At 52.2% G+C, this 23,978-nt stretch overlaps 3 protein-coding genes and 1 long non-coding RNA gene across 5 annotated transcripts in view; 1 reads left to right on the forward strand and 3 right to left on the reverse strand.

Moving 5' to 3' along the window:
- The window catches only part of scfd2 (sec1 family domain containing 2), a 31,949-nt gene extending 31,425 nt beyond the window's left edge, over nucleotides 1-524 (reverse strand). Inside the window, 1 exon segment of the mRNA XM_062563413.1 lies at nucleotides 1-524. Coding sequence (XP_062419397.1) covers nucleotides 1-431 — 431 coding nt within the window. The 5' untranslated portion in view covers nucleotides 432-524.
- Nucleotides 441-11,422, forward strand: fip1l1a (FIP1 like 1a (S. cerevisiae)). 2 transcript variants are annotated; one of them, XM_037468970.2, is made up of 14 exons: nucleotides 441-954; nucleotides 1,249-1,303; nucleotides 1,651-1,694; nucleotides 2,114-2,182; nucleotides 2,272-2,364; nucleotides 2,440-2,552; nucleotides 2,682-2,764; nucleotides 3,499-3,580; nucleotides 3,666-3,759; nucleotides 6,213-6,258; nucleotides 8,511-8,560; nucleotides 8,942-9,050; nucleotides 10,759-10,905; nucleotides 11,153-11,422. In XM_037468970.2, exons 1-14 carry the CDS (start codon nucleotides 855-857, stop codon nucleotides 11,280-11,282), a joined length of 1,215 nt encoding a protein of 404 aa, XP_037324867.2. In that variant the 5' UTR covers nucleotides 441-854; the 3' UTR covers nucleotides 11,283-11,422. The 2 variants fall into 2 exon arrangements, with proteins under 2 accessions (XP_037324867.2, XP_062419398.1); XM_062563414.1 differs by having other exon boundaries at nucleotides 6,216-6,258; nucleotides 10,759-11,233.
- LOC119216286 (uncharacterized) lies at nucleotides 2,544-3,756 on the reverse strand. The gene is made up of 3 exons (XR_005120111.2): nucleotides 3,652-3,756; nucleotides 2,882-2,984; nucleotides 2,544-2,796 (listed from the first exon to the last, which is right to left on the reverse strand). It is a non-coding gene; the product is annotated as an uncharacterized LOC119216286 (long non-coding RNA).
- A 246-nt stretch (nucleotides 11,423-11,668) lies between the features above and the next one.
- On the reverse strand, nucleotides 11,669-21,362 carry lnx1 (ligand of numb-protein X 1). The gene is made up of 10 exons (XM_037468968.2): nucleotides 21,168-21,362; nucleotides 16,806-17,053; nucleotides 16,226-16,381; nucleotides 15,787-15,995; nucleotides 15,311-15,679; nucleotides 14,501-14,635; nucleotides 13,517-13,694; nucleotides 12,657-12,906; nucleotides 12,402-12,560; nucleotides 11,669-12,039 (listed from the first exon to the last, which is right to left on the reverse strand). The coding sequence occupies exons 1-10, from the start codon at nucleotides 21,257-21,259 to the stop codon at nucleotides 11,904-11,906; spliced, it is 1,932 nt and encodes a 643-aa protein (XP_037324865.1). The 5' UTR covers nucleotides 21,260-21,362; the 3' UTR covers nucleotides 11,669-11,903.
- Between the last annotated feature and the right edge of the window lie 2,616 nt (nucleotides 21,363-23,978).

The raw sequence follows: 23,978 nt of genomic DNA on the forward strand, positions 1-23,978 counted from the left end.
GCCGTGTAGTTCATGTCGCCCATCCACTCGCACAGCTTCTCCTCGAACTGCTCGAAAACGACGCGGCGCTCCGACTCCGCGGCCGCGCCGCCCGCGAACAGGTGCACCGGGTGGGCGACGGCGGTGAGGACGACGCAGTACTGGAAGCGACTGAGGGACACGATGTCTCTGATGACGTCCACCGTCCGACCCCTCAGCAGAGTGCTCACCACGAACACGGCCTTGGGCTCCTTCTCGCCGCCGGCTTCGAAGCTGGAGAACTGCTTGACGTCCCGGGCTCCCGCCTCGAACAGGCGGGCGGCGCCCCCGCACCAGTGGAGAGCCTCCGCGCACGCGTCGTCCATGAAAACAACGGCTTTGTTTACCTTCGTCAGCACGGCCTTCTCCCACACCGTGACCGGGAGCTGCGCGAAGTCCTCCGCGGTGGACATGGTCTTTGTTGTTAGCTGTCAGTCGTGCAGAGACAGCCAGCCAGCACGCAACGCAACGCAACGCAACACAACAAACACACGGGTCTCCTGAAGGTGACGTGGCAAGCGCGCGTCGCAGCATAATGACGTCATTTAAAGGGCTGACCCGCTGCTACGCGTGTTAACGAATTATTTACAATAATGCAGTTCACAATTATTACCAACGGCATTTTAATAGTGGAAAAGCAAATGGTCCATCTAAAAAGGGACCAAATATACGTCTGATGTCAGCAGTTGATGGCAGTTGGTGACGACAGGACTTCAGGTCACTTGTCGCCATAGAAACGCACTGGCCCATCAATTTGACCGAGATGAACGGACGGGAGAACCTCCCCCGCTAATTATCCGAATTAAACGTTTTATTTATATTATTAGTTGTGATGTATGTTTGTTAAAAACTACCTTTTCAACACTAAAATGTATTCATCCGAGTCAGACTCCGAAGTTGAGCCCGAAGAGGACGAGGAAGGAAAACTTTATGAATGTGAGTTTAAACAGACCGTTAATGCAAGTTAGTATATTGTTCTTTCCAGTTTATCTTTCGGCTTAAAAATAAAGAATATTATGGTTAACTGGTGAGAGAATATAACTAATCACATTCTTAAGATAGTGAACTTAACGTCAGTAAAAGTAGAAATAACTTAGTCTAGAGTACTTTATTACAAGTGAAATCTCTAAATGTTACTCACAGTTATTTCAAAGTGTCAAATTACCATAGATGAAAACGTTACAATCAGCCCATTAGCGTTTGGTTTATTTGTGTGCGCGTGTGTTTCAGTTATATTCGAACTGGACGAAAAGGAGCAAAATGAGGAGTTTCAAATCCCGTCCAGGTGCTGTAAAATCACTTTGTACAAATACTACATTTTCAGTTTCAGACTTTTAATTACGCTTCTAATTCTCATGCAACTAAATGACACTGCATTTAAATACAATTAGTTGTTCCCTTAAGCGTGAACACACATTAACGTTTTACCTCCAGCAAAACACGAGCTGTCTCAATGAGAGAAAACGTGCAGTGTTTTCATAATTGGACCCGGCGCCATTTGTCAGGAACCTGCAGCATTTTTAATGTTGCATTTGGAAAGAGGCGTTTTTGAAATGAGGTCGTCGGCGCGCGGTGTTTGTCAGTGTCACGTGATGGAGGCCAGCTGCTTGCTGATGTTTTTTGCACCTCCAGGAAGTCACCTGTGCAGGTGGAGGTCAGCGCGGACGGGACGGTCGGTAAGTTGGTGCTGGGGTCCTCTCGACGGCGCAGTGACGTGGCTCTTTAGCCCCGCCCCCTCACTAGGTCTGGGGACAGGGATCCAGACCCTTCTTTAAGGGTGTGGGAGTGAACCCAACAATGAAAGAATATATTTCTGATATTATTATTGATATTGGTATTAGCTTTGGTGGCAGTTAATGTAAAAGTAATTCAGATTTTTTCTGATTGTTGTTAAAATGTTGTATTGTACCAATAATAATACTATTATTTTGTATTTTTAAATACATTCCACCTCATGCTTGTTTAGGACACACAGATATCAAATCAACTTAACACACACACTTTTATATATTGTTTTATTATTATGTTATTTCCCTGAATGTTAACATTTATTCACACAACGTCATACTTTGTCTTCCAATAAAAACAAAAACAGAAAACGGGACGGTTCCGTTGACTAAATGTCACTACACCAGAGGCGAAAGGCAGAGAAACAACTCATCGGGTAAATAATGAGTAATAATAATACTAATGCAGTATTTATTCTAAGGCAAAAGTCCTCTGTGGTGAATGGTTTCTGGTTGTTACCTGCAGGTAACGACAGGAGGGGACGCCACGTGCACGCGTCGGCCACCAGGGACCGAGTCTCCGACCGGGCCGTGGCGGGCCGGCCGTGGAGGGAACCCGGTGAGAGCCCCCCCCCTTGGAATCTCTCCCCGATGTCCCCCCTCCCGCTTCAACCCGCCACTGCCTCGCTTCCAGGTGCTGTGACCTCGGACTTCTTCAACTACGGCTTCGACGAAGACAGCTGGAAGCTCTACCAGAAGCACGGGAGGTTCTGTTCCGCCTCCGGGAGACCCACCTGCAGCGGCCCGGTATCACGTCACCTGAGGCTGCAGCGCGTCCCAGCATGCACCTGGCTGTCCGATGCCCGCTCTCAGTGAATGAGCGTCAGGTCAGAGGGCAGAAGAGGAGTGTGACGTTGTTGTTGTTGTTGGTCTCAGGTCCACCAGGGCCGCAGCGCTCCAGAAGAGAGAGCCCACCGCCACACCCCCCCCGGCGGCGCGTCCCCCCCCCGGGCCTCCAGGTCGGTAGTTGTTCACCTCTCTGTGACTCCAGCTAGTAGTTTGTATAAAGGCAACCGTTTATTGGAAATATTCTCAATAACAATTCTATCATTATTTATGTATTTTTTTCAACAGACCTTAAGACCTCTTTGGACTCACAGTGACTCACAGAAATGCAACTTGCTCTGTTCAGGATTTAATGAGACATTCTCCGCTGGTCGCTCTTGTCAGAGTTCTGTCCTAAAACAATTAAAGAAAGCAGATAAAAGGGTTTGATGAGACGCATAAAACAACCTCTCTCATGTAGAATGGGATGCGTTCTGGTACCGCATGTAGGAGAAAGTGTGTGTGTGTGTGTGTCCCCTTCCTAACAAGCTGTTGTGTTATATTTTCATTGGGGGGGTGTTTCGAGGATGAAGCGAGCACAAGAGACATCAAGGAGCTCCAAGCAGCCCCCCCCCCCCCATTAGACTAAGTCGTTATTCCATTTTCTGTATGTTTTCCTCTGCTGATGATTAAGTCCCAGTGACAGAAAGAGGTTATTGTCCTGTGTGTGTGTGTGTGGGGGGGGGGGGTTGTGAAGAAGTGAGTTGACCCAGATCAGCCGCTTTAATGCGTTAATGGACCTGCGTCCTGTTTTCATTTTATTCTTATTTTACATAAAGTGTTCATCAGAAGAGGAACATGAGAAATAACTTTCAGATATTTTTTAGCGGCGTATCAAAAATGTTTCATCATGTGACCCAACCGACAGGCGGCCGATTGATGCCGATGTGACCGGAGGACGGGCGGGACGCAGAGGGACGGTTAGAGGGCCCCGAACCCTCGAGGACCAGGTGACTGTGTGACTGTGTGTGTGTGTGTGTGTGTGTGTGTGTGTGTAGGAGACAGGGACCGACCTTCATACCTGTGTCTCTGCAGGTGCACACGTCCCCGGACGAGGACGGGTTTTCTTTTCTTCATCGGTCGTCTCCACCCGACTTCGGTTCCCTCTTCGCAATCGTCCCTCCTCCACGTAAGTCTCTGAAGGCTCAAAGGGGACCTCTGGTGCGTGTAGTGGGCCCTGTGGGTCTGCTCGGAGGATCTAACGTTACGGAAGGAACCCTCAAAGCGGCGCTCGGTGTCCTCCCCTCTCTCAGGTTGTGTCATGTGACTTAGACTTAAAACAAGCCCCCCCACCAATAACACAGTTACTCTTCCATTGGAAAATACCCATGGTATTATCTTTCCTCATCCAACGACATGGTATTGGACAGATGAGTTGTCTTTTGAGGGGGGGGGGGGGCTCTGCTGGAACCCGCTGTGGGCCACATGACGCAGCTGCACAAATGGCCATCTGACCGCCAAGTCCGAGTGATAATAAATAACCCCGTGGAGTTCAAGGACAGAGGTTACAGAGCTGTGTGTGTGTGTGTGTGTGTGTGGGGGGGGGGGGGGGGGGTAGATAAATGTCTTCCTGCAGGCAGGTGTCTGCGCTGCCATCCAGGTGTTGTCTGTCTTTGGACTTCCTCTTGGTCTTTGTAGTGAATCAGATAGGGATTGAGGAAGGCTCCACATGCCGCATCTTCATCTTCAAAGCTTCCTAAAATAGATGTGGCAGGTTTTGGCCCCCTTCTTACCCCCTAACCCCCTCCCCCCCCCCCCCCCCCCCATGTGAGCCCCACACTGCCCAGTGAACCCGTGCCAGAGCCGCTAATACAACCAAAATATCAAACATCCTGCCGGCTGCAGCTTTGAACAGTCAAGTCCAGCTGTGGAGCTGATCTGCAAAGCTTTAATCTAAGCCCCTCCCTCTTTTTCAAGTTATAGGCTCAGTCCGCTTTTGTGATGAAAATGTGCAGGATGCTAAAAATAGCTGCTGCTATAAAAAAAACAACACATAAAAGTGCTGAGCCAACATATTGCGGAGAAGAAATGTGCTGAACAAAAGGAAGCTTCGCTCTTCTGTCACTTTCTGCTCGGGTTAGTGGCCCGTGAGCAGATGTAGTCCTCTCTGAGGTCGGAGACTGACCCAGATCCTCCAGAGACCAGTCCACCGTGGACAGACCCAGATCCTCCAGAGACCAGTCCACCGTGGACAGACCCTGATCCTCCAGAGACCAGTCCACCGTGGACAGACCCAGATCCTCCAGAGACCAGTCCACCGTGGACAGACCCTGACCCTCCAGCAAGTGCGGGGCAGTGCGTTGCTGCTTCTCAGAGGTCAGGAGGCAGCGGCCTTCACCCAAAGAGGAAAGTGAATCCTGCCCAATGTGCAGAGCGTCAGCATGTGGTTGGATGTCTAATATCTGCTGCATCTAAAAGCCTGTAGCTCTGAGGACCAGGAACAGCAGCGCCAGCACAATCTGCAGCAATTAGCTCTCAGCCATTAGTTCTCTCATATGCTGCCAAGCATGGAACCTCACTAGAGACCCCCACGGGTACAAACAATTACTCACTCACGCTGACGCCATGTGTGGACGAGCTGTGTGCAAGATGCACGAACAGAATCCTTCCTGGATTCATACATCTGATGCATCATCATAGTTTTATCCTTATTGAGATCTCACGCAATGAACTAAAGGAACTCGCCCTTTTTGGTTGATTTTGGCAATCCCATCAGATTGGGGCGTAAAGATCTGCAGCTGCCAGACTCCAGAGCAGAGCTCTGCTCCTCAGTGGTTCCTCAGAGTTACTTAAGTCTCCCCGTGGTGCGGATTCCTTTTCACACGTTTTCATTCAGCACAAAGTTCTCGATGTGTGCAGGGCCCTGACGTACCAAAGGCGCCGTGGTCTTCCATAGTCAGCAGTTCAGGCCCTCTCAGCTCTGTGGGACTCGTATTTGTAAAAGGAAGCAAGATGTTCTACATTTCACTTACAAAGGAGGAGAGCCCCATGCTCCTACTTTTATATTCCAGTTGGAACCTCCAACAGCTCTTATTACTCTTCCTCTTCATGTGCCTGTGTGCTGCTGAACGCTGCCCTCAGGGCCGCTCACGTTAAAGGTCTTTACGGTAAAAGGAGGGGGATGGTATCCAGATGTGAATGTGTGTTTTCGCCTTGGCTCTTCAAAGGGATGTCCATGTGTGTGTGTGTGTACTCGGTGCAGACTGAGTGTGTGATGCTTCGTTACAAGTGGAACCATTGAAGGTGCAGGCGACGCCTGACTCGTTGGGTTTTATTGATGGAGGAAGAAGAAAGTAGGACTTTTGCAGCTGTGACATTTTAAAGATGATCTAATGTCTCTCCTTCAGGAAGGAGTAGCACCATGAAGTATTAAGTGATGCTGTAAGGGGGGGGGGGGTCTGAATGCACTGCATGCGTTCATGGTTTTTGTTCCACGTTATTAATGCTGACACCTCCATCGCACACACTTAACGTGTCTCCTAAATATTACTCTGATGTCCAACTGAAAATAATGTTTCATCTCTGGTGCTGATCTGCATTCTGATAGAAATCACTAATCCTGGCCTTCTCTCCTTCACCAAGAAGCTTTCCTTCAACGACCATCAAACCGTTCCTGTCCCCATGAAAGGTGAGTACATGAATTCTGACAGAAGCCGATGCTTCATTTGTTTAGCTGCATTCTGTGTGGTGACCAGCAGGGGGCGACTCCTCTGCTCCCATAGACGTCTATGAGGAAATGACTCTACTTCTGTGTAGTGACCAGCAGGGGGCGGCTCCTCTGCTCCCATAGACGTCTATGAGGAAATGACTCTACTTCTGTGTAGTGACCAGCAGGGGGCGACTCCTCTGCTCCCATAGACGTCTATGAGGAAATGACTCTACTTCTGTGTAGTGACCAGCAGGGGGCGACTCCTCTGCTCCCATAGACGTCTATGAGGAAATGACTCTACTTCTGTGTAGTGACCAGCAGGGGGCGACTCCTCTGCTCCCATAGACGTCTATGAGGAAATGACTCTACTTCTGTGTAGTGACCAGCAGGGGGCGACTCCTCTGCTCCCATAGACGTCTATGAGGAAATGACTCTACTTCTGTGTAGTGACCAGCAGGGGGCGACTCCTCTGCTCCCATAGACGTCTATGAGGAAATGACTCTACTTCTGTGTAGTGACCAGCAGGGGGCGACTCCTCTGCTCCCATAGACGTCTATGAGGAAATGACTCTACTTCTGTGTAGTGACCAGCAGGGGGCGACTCCTCTGCTCCCATAGACGTCTATGAGGAAATGACTCTACTTCTCTCTTGATTTATTCCCTCAGTAAACATTGTAAACATGAGTTTATGGTCTCAGTCTCTAGTTTCACGTCTTTTGACATTAACACTTATCATTCGGAGCTGGATCTGTTTCTATCGCTGCGCTCCGCTGTCGGACCGATGGCCAAATAAGGTAGAAACCAAAACTTAGCCTTGTTTGTTTGTGCCCCCCCCCACACACACACACACTCCCCTCTTCCGCTCCGTGTCGACTCGCACATTTCAGCCGTAACTTACACTCCTTGCATCACAAGTGGGCCACGTCGGACTCTGGTCCCTAAAGGCAGACCCCCCCCCCCCCCCCTTCATCCATATGTCGTTATCTCTTCTCGACTCCTTCTTTTCTTCCGCCGCCTGAATCCACTCCGTCCTGGAGGAGGCTTTTTCTCACATCTCGATCCATCCGCCAAAATGCTCACATCCTTCATCCAGGGACCGACTGTTCCTGTGGACGCTGCCAGCCGTCCCCCCAACGCTGTGTGAATCATTTCCTCTTTACCCCCCCCCCAAACACACACACAAGCGTAGTGCCGGCTCAGATAGGGCTCCTCTCCCTCGAGGATATTAGGAACAGCAGGTATTTCTGGCCCGATCCGGGTGCTGGCTCCCCACGATGTGTGCAGGGCCAAAGACCCAGAGGGCCCCCCCAGTCCAGATTTAGCATTTGAAGGAGAGTCGTGCCAGTTTCCAAGTGATGTTCCTTTAAAGGCAGATTAGCAGATTTGTGCTGCCACTTAAATTTGTCGAAATAAAAGAACAAATGACTTCACAATGTTTACAATGTTTACTCAGGGAATAAATCAAGAGAGAAGTAGAGTCATTTCCTCATAGACGTCTATGGGAGCAGAGGAGTCGCCCCCTGCTGGTCACTACACAGAAGTAGAGTCATTTCCTCATAGACGTCTATGGGACCCAAGGAGTCGCCCCCTGCTGGTCACTACACAGAAGTAGAGTCATTTCCTCATAGACGTCTATGGGAGCAGAGGAGTCGCCCCCTGCTGGTCACTACACAGAAGTAGAGTCATTTCCTCATAGACGTCTATGGGAGCAGAGGAGTCGCCCCCTGCTGGTGACTACACAGAATGCAGCTTTTACACATGAAGCTTTAGAGTTCTAACATTAATATCAGTGTTTAAAGATACCCCCCCCCCCCTCTAGGGTACAGTGCATTGGGCTGAAAGTGACTCTTTGAGCTGCAACACCAGCTGTGATAACAGACATTTTGATGCCTGCTAACTCGGCTATCAACAAATCTATTGCTCGATACCCCCCCCCCCCCCCCCCTCCCCTCTACACCTCTCTACATCTCTGTTACAGAGAGTAGTACAGAGACAAACCCTGGCGGGGTCGCTGCTGACGTAGCGGATTAATGTTCCCCACCTGCTGGGAAGCTTTCCCATTGGCCGAGCTTCACACAAACCGTCTGCACACCCGGAAGCCTTCAATTGGAGGCGGGTGCTGGTGCGGGGTCACGTGGACGGGTCCAGATAGTGTGTTCAAAGAGCTTCAAACACAGCTGTGCTTTACCTCTTCTCATTGATTTTTACATGTGACTTCTTTTACCTCCTCAGTGGACACTCCAAAGGCCCCGAGGACCCCTCACTGCACCAACGGTCATCAGGTACCAGTACACAGTCCATGTCATGGTCCCATGGTGTTGAGATGTGGACACAGACTGGATTGTGACCTTGTGAACATGTGGTTGTTCTTTGCTTCTCTGGCTCTGCTGATGGACTCCTGGAGTCACCAACAATTCAATCAGAGCTATAAAAAAATGATCTGGCTTTGTCTTTTAGACGGATCAGTGCACATTTATAGCCTTTAGAAGGCTGGACTGGGTTATTTTAGGGCATTATATTTTAGTACCTGCCCTACATTTATTTCACTGAGTTTTTGTCTTAAATATGGAAGCCAGTAGAAGTGTCGTCCTCAGAGGGAACATCACGTGTGGCTGAATGGTGGCAGGTGATGTTCTGAATCCTTATTCAGACCCTCTGCTCAGGTGCGTCATCCCTGACCGGCGCTGGCCCGTTCCGGTACCACGACAGAGACCGACCCAGAGCCCACGACCGGTGTGAGAGAGACGAGAGGAGCCGCTCCTCGTCACACAGGTGAGACCCTCCGGCCCGCCCATTGGATGAAGCTCCTCCTCCAGTCTGTTGATGGAGCACCAGACAGGAAGCACGCTGACGTCTGCTGAGCAGCTGTGGCCTTCTGGACCAGCGTGTTGGTTCTGGTCCAGACAGCCTTCAATATGCAGCCAGCGTATTCCTCTTTGTCTCTCTCACACACACACACACACACACACACACTGGCCTGTTGGCCAGGTGAGGCGGGAGATGTGGGCGGAGTCTTTTGTTGGCCTCAGTGCTCTGTGATATTTAATCATCCGCGTCTTCGTCCCGGTGCAGTGAGACGGGACGCTGGTCCATACGAGAGAAATAATAAGCATGAGGTCTGCTGACCAGAGCAGATCTGATATCCAAACTTCACACTGTGGCCCACTGCCCCCCAGTCTGACACTGCTCCAACGCACTGGCATGCACGCACATGCACGCACATGCACACACATGCACACACATGCACACACATGCACGCACATTGTGCCCTACATTTCTCTGCACGCTCAGTGTTGACTGTTTGCCAGACATCTTTTTAAATATCATCCTAGAACCCACACAGGCTTCACTTTCAGAATGAAGGGATGAGCGTGACATCACCGCAGCGTTCCGCTCAGTCAAAACTTTCTGCAAAACACAGCAATGTTTTTGGAAGTGAAGAAGGGACACAGGGACACGGGGACATCGGGACAGCTGTGTGAGACGGACACACGGTTCTTCATCGGACCGGAGCTGCTGACTCTCTGGTCACATGATCAGGTGTCGCACTGCGTGTGTCTCTCTCTCACACACACACACACACCCTCACATGTACAGCTTATGAGTTACAGTGATTTATGACTCGGGGCTATTTTTAGACTGCAGCGAGGGGGGGGTCACTGTTAGAGACAGATGGAGCCCTCCTGCGTCTCTCTTGTTGATCATGGTCTCTGAAACACATCCTCGGCGGCGTGTCTTCGTGGACACGGTTGCTGAGTCCTTGTCTTTGAAGGTTCACACACAGCAGCAGGTCACAGGGAGAAGATGAAGATGGAAGCCTGGAGGAGGAACGTGATGATTGTCTCACTTGGAGACCAGAAAGGCTCCGTTAGGAGACGCCGTCGGCAAAGGTTCCGCCGACTGAACGTGGAAGGAAAGCCTTGTTGATGAAAACCAGTGAAGCACAACACAGTGACTCCTGTTCACAGGACACGTTACTTTATTAAAAGGCCTCTTTACTCCTTCCATTGTTAACTGTGCCAACCATCAATCACACATGATGTGAGAGCGAGTCCCGAGGTTTGTGCTCCGATGTTCAGACTGAACACATCTGTCCTCAGAGCCAGATGTTCTTTCTGTGGCTCGGCCTGGAGCCTCGTTAAGGTCGGCCCGAAGTATTCTGTGTTTCTGCAGAAACCCGTCTGTCTGAGACAATTATCATCAGCTCCTGAACCAGCTCACATCTACGTGTTAATGGGATGTGATCAGTAAACATCAAAGGTGGTCATCTGTTTTAATCGGATCCTCTGAGCCGTTTGTCTCCAAGAAATACAATACAATACAAACTAAATATGCTAATGGCTCCAATTCATATTATATCGCCTTGGCTCGTGGGCTTCAGCTCTTACCCCCTGGTTACCATGACAACCTCCGACCACCGGTCTGAGCTGCATATTTATTACATGAGGGCGTGAGCTCTTTCTATTGACTTTCTCCGCAGGGGGGAGCGCCGACGCTTAGACATCTCACAGCAAGAGAGAGAAGCCCTCCGCGCGGCGGGGAGGAAGAGGAGGAGGAAGAGCAACCAGAAGAGGAGGAGCCAGAGGAGCCGGGACGAGGGCGAGGAGCGGCGCGGGTCGTACAGCAGGTTTCTAGAGGCGCTCGGAGGTCACGAGAGGACAAGCTGCTGGGCTCAGACGTGTTGGTTTAATGTCTCCACGTGGTCATTTGAGCCTCATCTGTCTCTCTGTGTCTCTTTGAGGGACATTTGGGGGCCTGGATGTCTCCTCACACTTTGTGCCCAGTTGTCCCGGTCTGTAATCCATCCACAGTCCTCATGGAGGACAGGCTGAAAGACGACAGAATGCTCACAGAAGTGTCTTCTATGTCCACAGCAGGAGGAGGAGGAGCACGAGGGACGGGGCCAAGGACGGAGACAGACCCAGTAGACAGAAGAAGGCTAAAAGGACAAAGAGAGCCGGATCGAGCGGGTCACAACGAGACGGCCCGTCTCCAACTGCTTAACGAGGAGCTCGTGTTTCATGAGAAAGAATCACTTTTAGTGAATTAAAGCTTCGTCCCACAGCTCTTTTTCAAATGACTTTATTGATCATTTAACCAAATGTACCGTCAGATATACTACACAGCCCCCCCCCCCCCCACAGAAACCAAGTCAGTTTGGGGATTTTTCTTCTTAAAAGTAAGAAAATGAGTAAGGCCTCCACAATGCCCCCTAATGAAAGGTTAAACAGGTCATTGTGTCAGTAGACTTCATGGCCTCCACACGACGACGACTTGGCAACAAGAACAACGGATTAAAGGTGCTCGGTCACTTCTTTTTTTGTGTCATTTTTTTGTTTTATACACCCAACATTTACAAATGTGAGTCCAACTTAACGCGTACTCTAATGTGGAACTGTAGACCCCCCCCCCCCCCCCCCCCGCTGGACGACCTCCAAACACAATATAACAACATCCTGCTTGGGGGGGGGGGGGGGGCTCAGGCCCCCGCGCTCAGCGTCCTCTGAGGGGCAAGTCCCCCCCTGGTCCCAGTCCGGTCTCGTGTCCCGGCCAAAGTCTCAGCCGTCAGAAGCTCCTCAAGCAGCGAGCTCCAATAAGCTCCGCCCCCCACACGGCGAGGCGGAGCTACAGCAGGCTGCCGGGCCACGAGACGATGGTCAGCGTGATCCGGCCCCGCAGCTCCTTGAGGAGGCGGACCAGCGCCGTGTGGGTCATCCCCCAGGTGCTGGTCCCATTCACCTCCAGCAGGATGTCCCCACACCTTCAGAGAAGAAGAGCATCGTTAGCCTCTATGATGGAGAAGTACCACTGTATGATGGAGAAGTACTCCTGTATGATGGAGAAGTACTCTGTATGATGTAGAAGTACTCCTCTATGATGGATAAGTACTCCTGTATGATGAAGTACCACTGTATGATGGAGAAGTACTCTGTATGATGTAGAAGTACTCCTCTATGATGGATAAGTACTCCTGTATGATGAAGTACTCCTGTATGATGGAGAAGTACTCCTGTATGATGGAGAAGTACTCCTCTATGATGGATAAGTACTCTTGTATGATGTAGAAGTACTCTTGTATGATGTAGAAGTACTCTTGTATGATGTAGAAGTACTCTGTAGTACCGTATGCGGCCGTCGTTGTAGGCCGGCGTTCCCTCCACGATGGAGCGGATGAAGAAGGACTGGTTGCAGTTGACCTCCTCCTGCCCCCCCACGATGCTGAAGCCCAGGCTGCCCGAGGTGCTCCTCCGCAGCACGATGTCTTTGCAGCAGTAGACGTGTCTGAGAGCCGATGAAACCGGGATCAGTGTGTGTCCTTGTGTCTCTTAGTGAACTCACCACTGTGTGTGTGTGTGTGTGTGTCTGTGTGTGTCTCACCTGGGCAGCTGCAGCCACGACACCCACAGCGGCGAGTAGTCGTGGCTGGGCGCCGGGCCCTTGGTGCTGTCGGGGGGGGGCGCGGGCCCCAGGCAGGAGGGCAGGGGCGACTCCTGCAGCCCCTCCTCCGGAGGACGCATCTCCAGCACCTTCAGCACCACGGGGGAGGTGGTGTTCTTCAGGTTGGCCACGGCCTCGCCTCGCGTCACCCCCGTCAGGTCCAACCCATTCACGTTGAGCAAGATGTCACCTGCAGGGGGGGGCGGGGGGAGGGGGGGGGACTGATTTATGAGTTATGCTTTTCAAAAAAGGACCTCACAGGGCTCCGGACTCATCACCTGCCTGTTTAATATTCAACCACCTCCCACCACACAATAGGGGGGGGGGGGGCAGGCAGCGCAGCAATGACAGCGGTGTGAAGGAGAACCTCGTACCCCCCCCCTCCCTCTAGAATCCTCCAACACGCTGACTCATCACGTTACACACACATGTCGCTCTCATTTTGGCTTCATTTTCAAAGAGGACTGATTTAAAAATAATTAAATGTTCCACCAACAGAGCACAAGAGGTCCTGAGTGTGTGTGTGTGTCTGTGTGTGTGTGTGTGTGTGTGTCTGTGTGTGTGTGTGTGTTTTTGTTGTTGTGTTGAACTGCATCAGAGTTAATTTGCATCGTGCTGAACCACAGCAGCGGGTTCATCCTCACGCTGGATGAATCCGCTTGGTAATGAAACACGCCCCCCCCCCCCCCTCCCCCCGTCTGTAATACACAAGTCATTCATCAGCAGAGTGGTTCAGTAGAGAAGAACTCGCACAGAGCGGCGTGCAGGTGAGTGACGCAAAGAGGCGGGGCTTCTCCTACCTTTGCGGATGGAGCCCTCCTGCCCCACCACCCCGTCAGAGTCCACGTTGGTGACGTAGATGGGGAGGTCCCACCCTCGGCTGGACATGCCGCCGGCCACCGTCATGCCGAGGGAGTCGTAGGGCTCCTTGGTCAGAGTCACCGTCTTCTCGTAGCACGCCGGCTTCTGGCAGGAGTCCTTCGGGCACAGAGGAGGCGGAGTTAAGAAGGAGTCCATGCACCAATCAGATCATCTGACCGACGGAGGCACTGAGCGTGTGCAAACTGGACTGATGATGTCACACTGTGCACACGTCACTGTTAGCCGCTGGTAGCGCGGCGCCGTCCGGTCAAGTCATTATGGTGATTATTATGATGCATTCAAGCCCCATTCAGGAAAACTGAGTACTGGGCAAAAGGGAATTACTTTCATCATCGTGTCTTCAACATCATTCATTTTATTTTGGTGAAAACCTGAATTGACTTTATTTTGAACGTGGTGTTTTTATAGAAATAAGGAATTAGAGCGGGAATCATCCACGTTTCCATCAGGAAGGAGACCTGGACCCTCAATATGAACTTATTGTTACACCAGGGGCACCTTCTGCTGTCCACAGATCTGCAGACTAATGGAGGGCAGTTTTCTCTGGGACCTTTCAAGGCAGGAAGAGAAGATGCGACGGGAGACTTAGACTCAGCTGATAATTAATGAATGACCTCATTATGATGACGGGTCATGTGTCATAGATGGTGTGTGTGTGTGTGTTCTATGAGGAGGACACACACCTTAAGCCTACTTTTGTGCCTTCTTTGATTTTTTTTAAATTTGAAAATCATTCTCGGCTTTAAAAAGTAAGTAAAAAAAAATCCACATGAGAAGGAGAGACGTCCTCAGTCTGTCCCTGAAGGCTGGAGCAAAGATGGCCGATATGGGGGCCTCCTCTGCCTGGTTGACGGGAGAAATCCCCCCCCCCCAGAAAGGGGGCGACCATCATAGCTGCTCACCAGTAGCGTCTGCTCCATGTCCACGGGGGAGTATGGCGGGGGCCCGTCCATCCCCCACGGCGCCTCTTGTAAGATCTCCGGCGTGGGGAGGCGGATCTGACGGGACACGATGAAGTGGACGGCCTCCTCTGACGCCTGGGGGGGGCAGAGGTCATTACCGGTTAGCTTAGCTTAGCACAAAAGGCTGGAAACGGGTTCAATCCTTTGATGCATGAACTTCACTCTCCGGTTCTCCTCCTCCATTAAACCTCGTTAGTTTAAAGGTTCTGTGCAGATTGGACTGGATGGAACCGGTTGAGCTTTAGAACTGACGGCTTCCAGTGAGTCGTTCACATTCATTCAATTTAAATACTTTAATCCGCTTTAAGGAGAAATTCAGGTTAATTATGGACTTATGTTAATAAGAAGGTAATTATTGAGACTCAGTCCATCGTTATTATTGACCCACTGCGGTCAAACAGAGACGGACTGTCCCTCTGTCTGTTTGTCTCTGTGTCCCCTGAACCCGTCCAGTCCATTATTGCCTAACTGGACTAATTTGATTTCTTCTTAATCTCTGGCAGACCCATGCGGGGCCCCCCGGGGGGGGGGGGGGGGGGCTCCTGTCTGACCCCCCCGGTCCGCCTCTTACACACACAGCAATTAACCAACGATTAACCACAAACACACACGGCGCCATCGACCAGGAAGCGGCGGCGCTCCACTGGGGAGTCGCCACCATTAGGACCCATTAACCACACAACAGCTCAATTAGCCCCCAACCACCACAAATCACCCCGGCACCCCAGGGGATTGTGGGTAAGCCCCCACCTGGATCAGCAGGGCGGCGTGCTCCGGCGCGCCGTAGCGCAGGTCGTGGCCGTTGATGGCGAGCACGCGGTCGCCGACGCACAGCTGCCCGTCGCGCGCCGCCAGGCCGCCGTCCAGCAGGTGGAAGACGAAGACGCCGTGCTCCTCCGGGCGCCGCACCAGCTTGATGCCCAGCTGCTCGTCCGGGATGGACTTGCTCAGCACCACGTGGACGCTGTCGTCCCGCGGCGGGCCGAAGGACGCGGCGCCGCGCGAGCGGTAGCGGTGGCGCTGCTCGCGGAGCACCGTCAGGCGGAGCAGCTGGCAGGGCTGCTTGAGGGTGGCCAGGGCGTAGCAGTGGGGGACGTTGCTGATGTCGATGCCGTTCACCTGCGGGGGGGGGGGGGGGGGGGGGGGGCGACGGGAGGCGGAGCTTAGAGGGAGAAACCTTCCCCAGCGGTTCTTACCGACCCGTGCGGGGGGGGGGGGGCAGGTACCTTGAGGATCATGTCGCCGGGCAGCAGGCGTCCGTCCCGGGCGATGACGCCCTCCCTGTAGATGTCTTGGATGAGGACGCGGACCAGCGGGGTCTCGTTGCCCCCGACGATGGTGATGGCCAGCGGCTCCGAGGGATCCGCCCGTGTGATCTTGATGCTCGTGAGCTCGCCGTCGGGGATCAGGTGGTGCAGCTGGGGAAGAGGCAGCACTGAGGGAGGGAAGAGGAGGTTGTGAGGAGGAGACGAAGGTCGTCTGCCTCGTCTCCGGTGACCCCCCCCCACCACATCCCGCCCCCGTCTAAAGCGCCTCAGGCCGCGCTCTCCCTGCTGATGCCTCTCTATTAATGCAGCGGCTGAATTATTAAAGCGACATATGCCCCCGTTGCACATCACACGCCCTCGTGTCCTGTGGCGGGGGGTGTGGGGGGGGCAGTGTTACCTTCCTGGGGCGTGGAGGCGTTGCGGGCGTTGTCCCTGTCCTCCGACGTCTCGTTGCTCACGGCGGTGCCGCTCTTCGTCCTCCGCAGGACGCTGAAGGCCCGGTTCAGCCTCCGGAAGGAGCGGCTCCGCACCGACGACCGCTCGAAGTTTCTGACTGCGGAGAAAGAGAGGAGGCGTCTCAGTGGGCCTGCTCACCCCCCCCAGTCCCCCCCCCCCGCCAGACAGGAGGTGGCATCATGTCATCACTCTCCCTTTACAAACACGTACTATTCTAAAAAATCTGATGGTCAAAGTGAGAAGAACTGGACTGTTTTACTCTACAGACCCCCCCCCCCCAAACCCCCCCATCCCTCCTCCTGACAGCTACATTATTCTCTAAAGGCGCCGGCCGCTCCTGGTGAGGCGCCATTTGGCGCGCCGCGGGGAGGAAGAGCGCGCAGGTGGGAGGGGGCGGGCCGCATCACATAGGGCTAAATTTACCCCCCCCCCCCCCCCCCCCTCCTTTTCTCACACTTTTTCCCCCCTGAGGCGGCTCTTATGGATGGATGGAGCTCTCTCTCTCTCTCTCGCCCACTCACTCTTCTTGCTGCTGCTGCGAGCTGCCAGGCTGGTGGTGCTGCCCGACTGGCTGCTCTCCTCCATGCTGGGGTCGAAGGCCGGGTTCACCAGGCCCGACTCGTCCGACAGGAGCGCCACGGCGCCGGAGGCGGGGCCGTCGCCGGGCAGCGTGGCGAGGGTGAGCTCCGACGTGCTGTCGGTGCACTCGCCCTCCTGCGAGCGCCGCTTCCTGTCTGCTGAGAGCCCATAGTGAGAGGCCCCTTTGCACCTGCACACAGAGGGGGGGGGGGGGGGGTCAAAAGGTCAAACTCAAACACAGTGATGAAGGTCACGCTCCTCATCCCTCACATGTACATCACATGACAAAAACAACGCATGATTCAATCATGATGACAGGATGCTTGATATTAAACACTAAAACCACACGATGAGCTTCATATGGGGGAGGGTGTTGGCCTTTACCCCCCCCCCCCCCAATTCACAGCTACACATCAGTATTATCGATGCACACTGACCGAGCCCCCCCCCCCCGCTCTCCCATCATGCTTTGGGTGACAGGATGGGATCGCTGGTCGTGACATAAACTCCAGCTCACGACTCATCAAAGCCTGTGAGACTCTGCAATCCTCTTTAGGGGTGAGTGGATTACCCTCCCTCACCCAAATATACCCCCCCCCCCACCCCTCAGACAACCATGTTGGGCCACACTGCACATACGACGCAGACGACAGCAGTTTGACTTATTTCAATGTGAATGTTAGAAGAGAAACTCCTCTAATCCTCCGATTTAAGGGAGCAAACACACACACACGTACGCACACACACACACGTACGTACGCACACACACACACGTACGCACACACACACACGTACGCACACACACACACGTACGCACACACACGTTTGAATTTATGTAAATAAACTAATTGAATGCACATTTGTTCCTTAATGGGATTAGTTTGTCAATTACTCCTCTATCGCACACTTGACACGTGAAGTATAGAGTTTGAGTCTGAGGGAACAACAGAGAGTGAGAGAGAGTGAGAGAGAGTGATAGAGAGTGATAGAGAGAGAGTGATAGAGAGTGAGAGAGAGAGATAGAGAGATAGAGAGTGATAGATAGTGATAAAGACAGACAAAGTAATCCAGTTAATGATGAACCAGAGGATTGTTAATCAGAGGATGTTCTGGCGTGTTGATTGGCTCCGCCTGCTGTGAGGAGTAATCCTATCCGCTGGGGGGGGGGGGGGGGGGCTCATTTAGGAGGTTGGAAGTCTTTTAACGACCAACACGTGCAGAGAGCAGAAGCCACGCCAGGACTCGTCGTACCGGTTTGGCGTCTCGTGTGGTTTTTTACGAGCTCGGTATCGGCCTAAACTCTGACTCATGGGTTTGTTGAGCCGATCGATGCGGAGCCCTGACCCCCCCTGATCGGGCTGGAAGGACACTGATGGGTGGGGGTCCGGTTTCGTCCTACTCTTTTAGTGGATGCAGAAGAAGAGCACTGCTGGACCGGCCTCACAAACATCTGTATGCACACAGCACATTTCAGAGAGTTAAATTGCCGGTGTTTATATTGTCCCAATGTGTTAAATCCACACTCGACAAAGTGTTGAATAAGTGTCAAAATAAATCTTAAAATAATAACAAATCCAGCTCTTTCGTACAATTGACTTTAATCTTTTTGCAGTGTGATTTTAACTCTTCAGAACACCGGAAAATGTACCATAAGGATTTTTCTGTGTACGTGAAGAAGAGGCAGCTTTAGTTCTGTAATCCTCTCCTCACTGCCCGCTGTATAGATGCATAGATGCACACATGTGATCAGTCAGCTGATCTCTGATACGGATGTTTAACAAGTCGTACCTTGAAGACACCTGTTTGCCAGGTTGTCATTGGCAACCACCGGCTTCAGTGCCATAGACACAATTGTCTTCTTTGTTGGTTTTGAAGCCTTGAGTTGGGCGGTTGGGTCGTCGCCATCTTGTTTTTTTGCAACCGGCGAATGGAAATCACCATATTTGGTCATAAAGGATGTCGCTATGAATTTATTGCACTTCGGCATTGGCTTCACTGAAAGCGTCGATGTAACTCGTGATGTAATTACTGTCGAGCCGACTTCACAAATACTGTTTATTTAAATTAAATGAAGGGTTTTGTTTTGATAAGCCTGTTCAATTGAATTAACATATTCCAAGATAAACATAAAAAATAACAATCTGTTAAATGTTTTATTATTTCTAAGCCTAGGTGCACATTTTATTCATAACAATCTATTTTATACGTTGCACATTCACACTCTAAGCTCCTCAGTCATAGCCAAGTGTGCGTGTGTGTGTGTGTGTGTGTGTGTGTGTGTGTGCATGTTAATGTGAGGTTGGTGTCGCCTCCTCCTCCCGCGTTTCCTTTCATCCTCGATTGTGATGGTTTTTGCAGATTTCTCATGCATATCAAACGCTCCCGTGACAGATTGCTGCATATTGTAAAATGAATGAGCTGAATTACAGTCATCTGCTTTCAGGGAGACGTTCTCGAGGGGGGGGGGGCAATTTGCACCTCTCCTCCCTTCCTGGATGCAAGGCGAGAGCGAGAATTAATATTTAATCCAGACAAAACGTCTAATTAGCAAATTAGCAAAGGGTGTCGGGGGGGCAGGGGGGGGGGGGTATTTAAGAACAGATTGCTTTACGTTACATGGTGACATCAGACCGGAGGCTGAGAGCTACACATCGTTGTCTCGATGAAGCAGCAAAGAACAGCACAACCAACGTAGCTAGCAGCTAGCAGTGCTAGCCCCTCCCATCAGGCCTCTCTGGAGCCCCTCCCCCAAAATCACCCTTCAAAACGTAAACAAACAACATGGCTGCTGTTATGGCCTCTTGACAAAATGAGTTCTTATACTTGGTTATTAGAAGAGAAATGATTGGACAGGATCCTGGTGTTTAGTCCATCAGACGCTGTGAGGACGAAGGAAGGATTTATGTTTTAAAGTTTACCAGCTGAGTAGAACTTAACAAACCCCCCCCCCCCCCCCCCCCGAGGTGCTCGAGATGCACAGAAACACCAACACAGCCTCCGCCCGTCTACCGAGAGTAAGACGGATTGCAACCCCCCCCCGGGTAAACCCGCTGGAGTAATCACATTAAAGTGGAAGGAATCAGGAAGAGAGGGAGAAGGGGCGTGGGGGGGGGGGGGGGGGGGGGGGCATCGGAGGCTGCTCCTGTCATCGCGTGGTCAAAGAACTGATGACCACGTCTGCTCCTCCTTTACTCCGCCTGTCACGTCCTCATCAGCATGGAACAACTCGCTGCCCCCCCCCGCAAAAAATACCTGACTGCTTGATTTCAGACGCCCCCCCCCCCCTTCCCTGTCAGGGATGACCCACATAACAGGGGCGAGCATCACCGCGGCAACCGTATGCACCACCAGATGGGAGGCGGGAGCAGGAAGTGACCTTATCTCCCCCCCCCCCGTCTCCTCTTATCTCCTCTTTGAACCACTCAAGCAGCTCTCCATCCACCCCATTCTGCCCAGTGGATCACCGGGGGGGGGTTGAGCGGAGCTCCATTGTTCCGTATCCTCACGCAGCATAACAAGAGGGGGGGTGGGGGTTGGGTTTTTTTTGTTTTGTTAAACCATGGAACAGACAAAAGGAACGGAGGTCGACCTCCAGGTACGTCGTCCTCGATTTGAGGCCCAAACGCAGTCTCTTATGGGCCTTCAGCGCTTTAACTCGGGTTCTTCACATCCTGTTTGTGTTTCTAGGGCTTTTGTTTGTGTTTTCATGTGGAGAAACATGAAAAGTGAAATAAAACATGGAACACATTATAAGATGATAAGCTTCTAGAATGTGAGGATTTCTGCTCTTCTCAAATCACTGCAGATTGTTTGGGGAAAAGAAACAAACAAAGATCTCAGGTCTCACAAGTCGATGGAAGCAGCCAGAGAAGAGGATGAGGATGAAGGTGACGAGCTGCCGCTCTGATGTGGTCTCCATGGAGATAAACAACTCAACAACATGGCGATGATGTAACCCACGGAACTCTGAAAAGGCTGAGAGCTGAAAAACGGCTCCAACAGATGCGTAGGGGAGCGAGCCGTGAATCTTTAATGGGGAGGTGAAAAGTGTTCTCAAGTGCACCTGGACAAAGCTCTCTGCTGGTGTCCAGCGCATCAACACCACCAGTGAGCAAGGCATGAGGAGGAGGTTCTACTCCTCGGATCCAAATAGCACCACACACACATGATGGTGGTGATGGTGAAGATGGTGATGGTGATGGTGAAGGTGAAGCTGGTAGTGGTGATGCTGGTGGTGATGAAGCTGGTGGTGCTGGTGATAATGGTGCTGGTGGCAGTGGGGGTGGAGGGGGGGTGGTACTCACAGCTCAGAGTAGAGGATGTGCAGGTTGCCCAGGTTGTCGGTGTAGTTGGCCGGGCTGAGCCAGGGAAGCACCAGCAGCAGCAGCGCCTTCATGGTCAGCCTCCTCCCCCCCGCTCGCCTCTGCACCGACGCTCCCCACTTCCTCCCCCACCTCCAATTCTCCGAACCAGGCCGTGCTGACCCTAGCCCCCGCCACCCCCCCCCCCTGCCTCCTCCTCCCCCCCCTCGCCTCCCTCCCACCAGCCTGCCTTCCTCGGGCCAGGGGCAGATCTCAGATCAGGATTAATCCTTCACTTTTCCCCCTCGTGCTCTTTGCGTCTCGCTACCTCCTTGTCCCAGGAGCTCCTCTCCCCCCCCCCCCCCCTCCTCCTCCTCCTCTTCCTCAGACTGGCTGCCCGATCATCTCAGCTGCGGAGGGCAAACCGACCGACTGCCAGAGGTTGAAGACGGAGTGGCAGCGGGAGGAAGAGGAAGCAGAGCGGAGGTCCCGATGTGGCAGGAGGAAGAGGAGGAAGTGCCAGAAGAAGAAGAAGAAGAAGAAGAGAAGGAGGAGGAGGAGGAGGAGGAGGAGGAAGGAGGACCCGTGCAGAGGTGGCACATTTGGAACACAGTTTGAGATGTGCGGCCCCTTAATCTGCTCCGGGCGCTGGCGTGTAAGAGGATTTGCGCCCGTGTGCGTGCATGTCCGTCTCAGCCGCTGTGTGTGTGTGTTGGAGGGAACAGCGCAGGCTGTGACTTATACTGCAGCAGAAACCACTGAAGGGGGGCTGGGTGGGGGGGGGGGGATGGAGCAGACCAAACAGAGATGGGAAAGAGGGGTGGGGGGCGGGTGGGAGGGTACTTGCTGCTGCTCTGATTGGCTCTTGCGCTTGTACACACACACAGAAACACACGTGTCTGAAACCTCTGCATTCACCCCCCTCTTCTCCCGGAATATGTTGGTCCATAGAAGTGGGGAGGGGGGGGGGGGGGTGTGAAAGAGAGGAGGGGGGTTGTTGCCTCCGCCCCCCCCCCCCCCTCGCCTCTCTAACGATGGACTGCTCCCTGCAGCAGATTGGTCTGATGGCTCAAAGGAAGCTGAAGAGGGAGAAAACGTTCAAACGACACAAACACACAAATCAATAATGGGCCGGGGGGGGGTCATTCATTCACACGTTCATTCATGTATTCATTCCATTTCAGATAAATGCTGACGGAGGAAAGGTGAAATAATATCAAAAGGTTAAAGGTGAGATCACATAAAATGTATCGCAAAGGAGTTTGCCTTTTCTTCGTAATAAAATATTCACATTAACCTCATCAAGCTGTATTTAACTGTTTGGGTTTAGCATAGCACAGCTTAGCGTAGCGTAGCTTAGCATAGCGTAGCTCTGATCGATCCAAACTCACTTAAAAAATAAGCCTTTTTAAAAAGGTTTGCAATTGAGATTTTGATTTATAATTTTGATGATTTGGCGTCATTCTAAATGTATCAGTTCATTACAGCTCGATGTGTTTGTGAAAGCTAAATCTGTTCAATGTGTTGATCGTCTCGTCTTATTCCTTCATCTCTGGCCTCTATTGTTCTGCAGTAAAACAAAGACACAACCTTGAATGTGAAACACTGCACATAATCGCATTTCATCCCGACCCCCCCCCCCCTTCCCCGGCCACATTCATGTTTTTCTCTAAGTAGAGTCGTGTCATTTTGATTTATAAAGCTCATATTTTAATCCCTCTCCTTGTTTTCCCTCTTCTTACCTTTTTTTTATCCGGTTTTCAGAGCGCTGCGCTGGAGAAGAGACTTAGCTGCTGTAAACACGCTGTGTGTGTGTGTGTGTGTGTGTGTGTGTGTCTGTGCGCACACAGAGGATCAACTGATCCTGTTGTACCACAAACTAGATTCGATTGTGACAAGATTTTTGTGAATCCAGTTCTAAAGCCCCGCAGGAGTCGTTTCACACGCGACATTTACCCCCCCCTCCCCCCCCAGGAACGCACGCCTCCAGATTGAGCTGGTTGGGACCAGATGGGTCAGGGATGATTACACCCGTATGAAATCATCCCTGACCCGATGGCCGTCATTACGACCTCCGACCCCCCCGCAGAGAGGTGGGAGCGGGGCGGGGGACCTTTGATTCTCTTGCGTGTGGCGTTAGCCGCAGGAACCCGATCCCCACGTTTGAACTGGTACCAGAGACCCTCTAACTCCTCCTCGGCCCAAATATGATCACTTCCTGTTCACGGTCCACCAGGTCGTACTTCCACACACCGATGAGTGTCGTCATGGCGACCACATCCACTCCTTCTGCGGTTTAGACCAAAATACCGGAGGAGCAAGAAGAAGCAGCTTCATACGTCGGGTGGAGGCCCACCGAGACCAGACCAGACTGGCAGACAGGTGGAGGACGGGGGGGGGGGCACAAATTGCAAATTAAGAAAGAAACTTGTGTGCAAGACGTGTGGCGAGGTGAATCTTCCCAGAGGCCTTTGGGCCGTGGGCGCGTTAACGAGCGCTAATGAAAGCAAAGCGCTGTGTGCTAATGATTAATCAACACAGGGGCCGACTGGAGTAAGAAGCCTCTCCTCTGGGGGGGGGGGGGGGGAGGGGGGGCAGTGTTACCTAACAGTTAAATAAGACTCTCTTTCTCCCTCTGAAGAAAGAAAGAGAGGAACCAGCAGCCGTTTTGACACGTGACCGTAACATGGATCTCTGCAGGCGGCGAGCGGCCCTACCTGCTCCTGATGTGCGCCTCCAGGTCGCCCCGGGCCCACCTCCTCGGCGCAGTGCTCGCCGAAGGGGCACGCCACGGTCAGCTTGTCCAGCAGCTTG

This window comes from Pungitius pungitius, chromosome 7 (genome assembly GCF_949316345.1).
Source record: "Pungitius pungitius chromosome 7, fPunPun2.1, whole genome shotgun sequence".
NCBI classification, from domain to species: domain Eukaryota; kingdom Metazoa; phylum Chordata; class Actinopteri; order Perciformes; family Gasterosteidae; genus Pungitius; species Pungitius pungitius.

Coding starts and splice junctions, on each gene's coding strand:
- fip1l1a (XM_062563414.1), top strand. CDS start 855: ATGTTTGTTAAAAACTACCTTTTCAACACTAAAATGTATTCATCCGAG. Junction 2,553..2,681: donor GACCCACCTGCAGCGGCCCG/GTATCACGTCAC, acceptor TGTTGGTCTCAG/GTCCACCAGGGCCGCAGCGC. Junction 6,259..8,510: donor CGTTCCTGTCCCCATGAAAG/GTGAGTACATGA, acceptor TTACCTCCTCAG/TGGACACTCCAAAGGCCCCG.
- lnx1 (XM_037468968.2), bottom strand. CDS start 21,259: ATGAAGGCGCTGCTGCTGCTGGTGCTTCCCTGGCTCAGCCCGGCCAAC. Junction 15,996..16,225: donor CGCCTCCACGCCCCAGGAAG/GTAACACTGCCC, acceptor TCCCTCCCTCAG/TGCTGCCTCTTCCCCAGCTG. Junction 14,636..15,310: donor ACGCCGCCCTGCTGATCCAG/GTGGGGGCTTAC, acceptor TGCCCCCCCCAG/GCGTCAGAGGAGGCCGTCCA.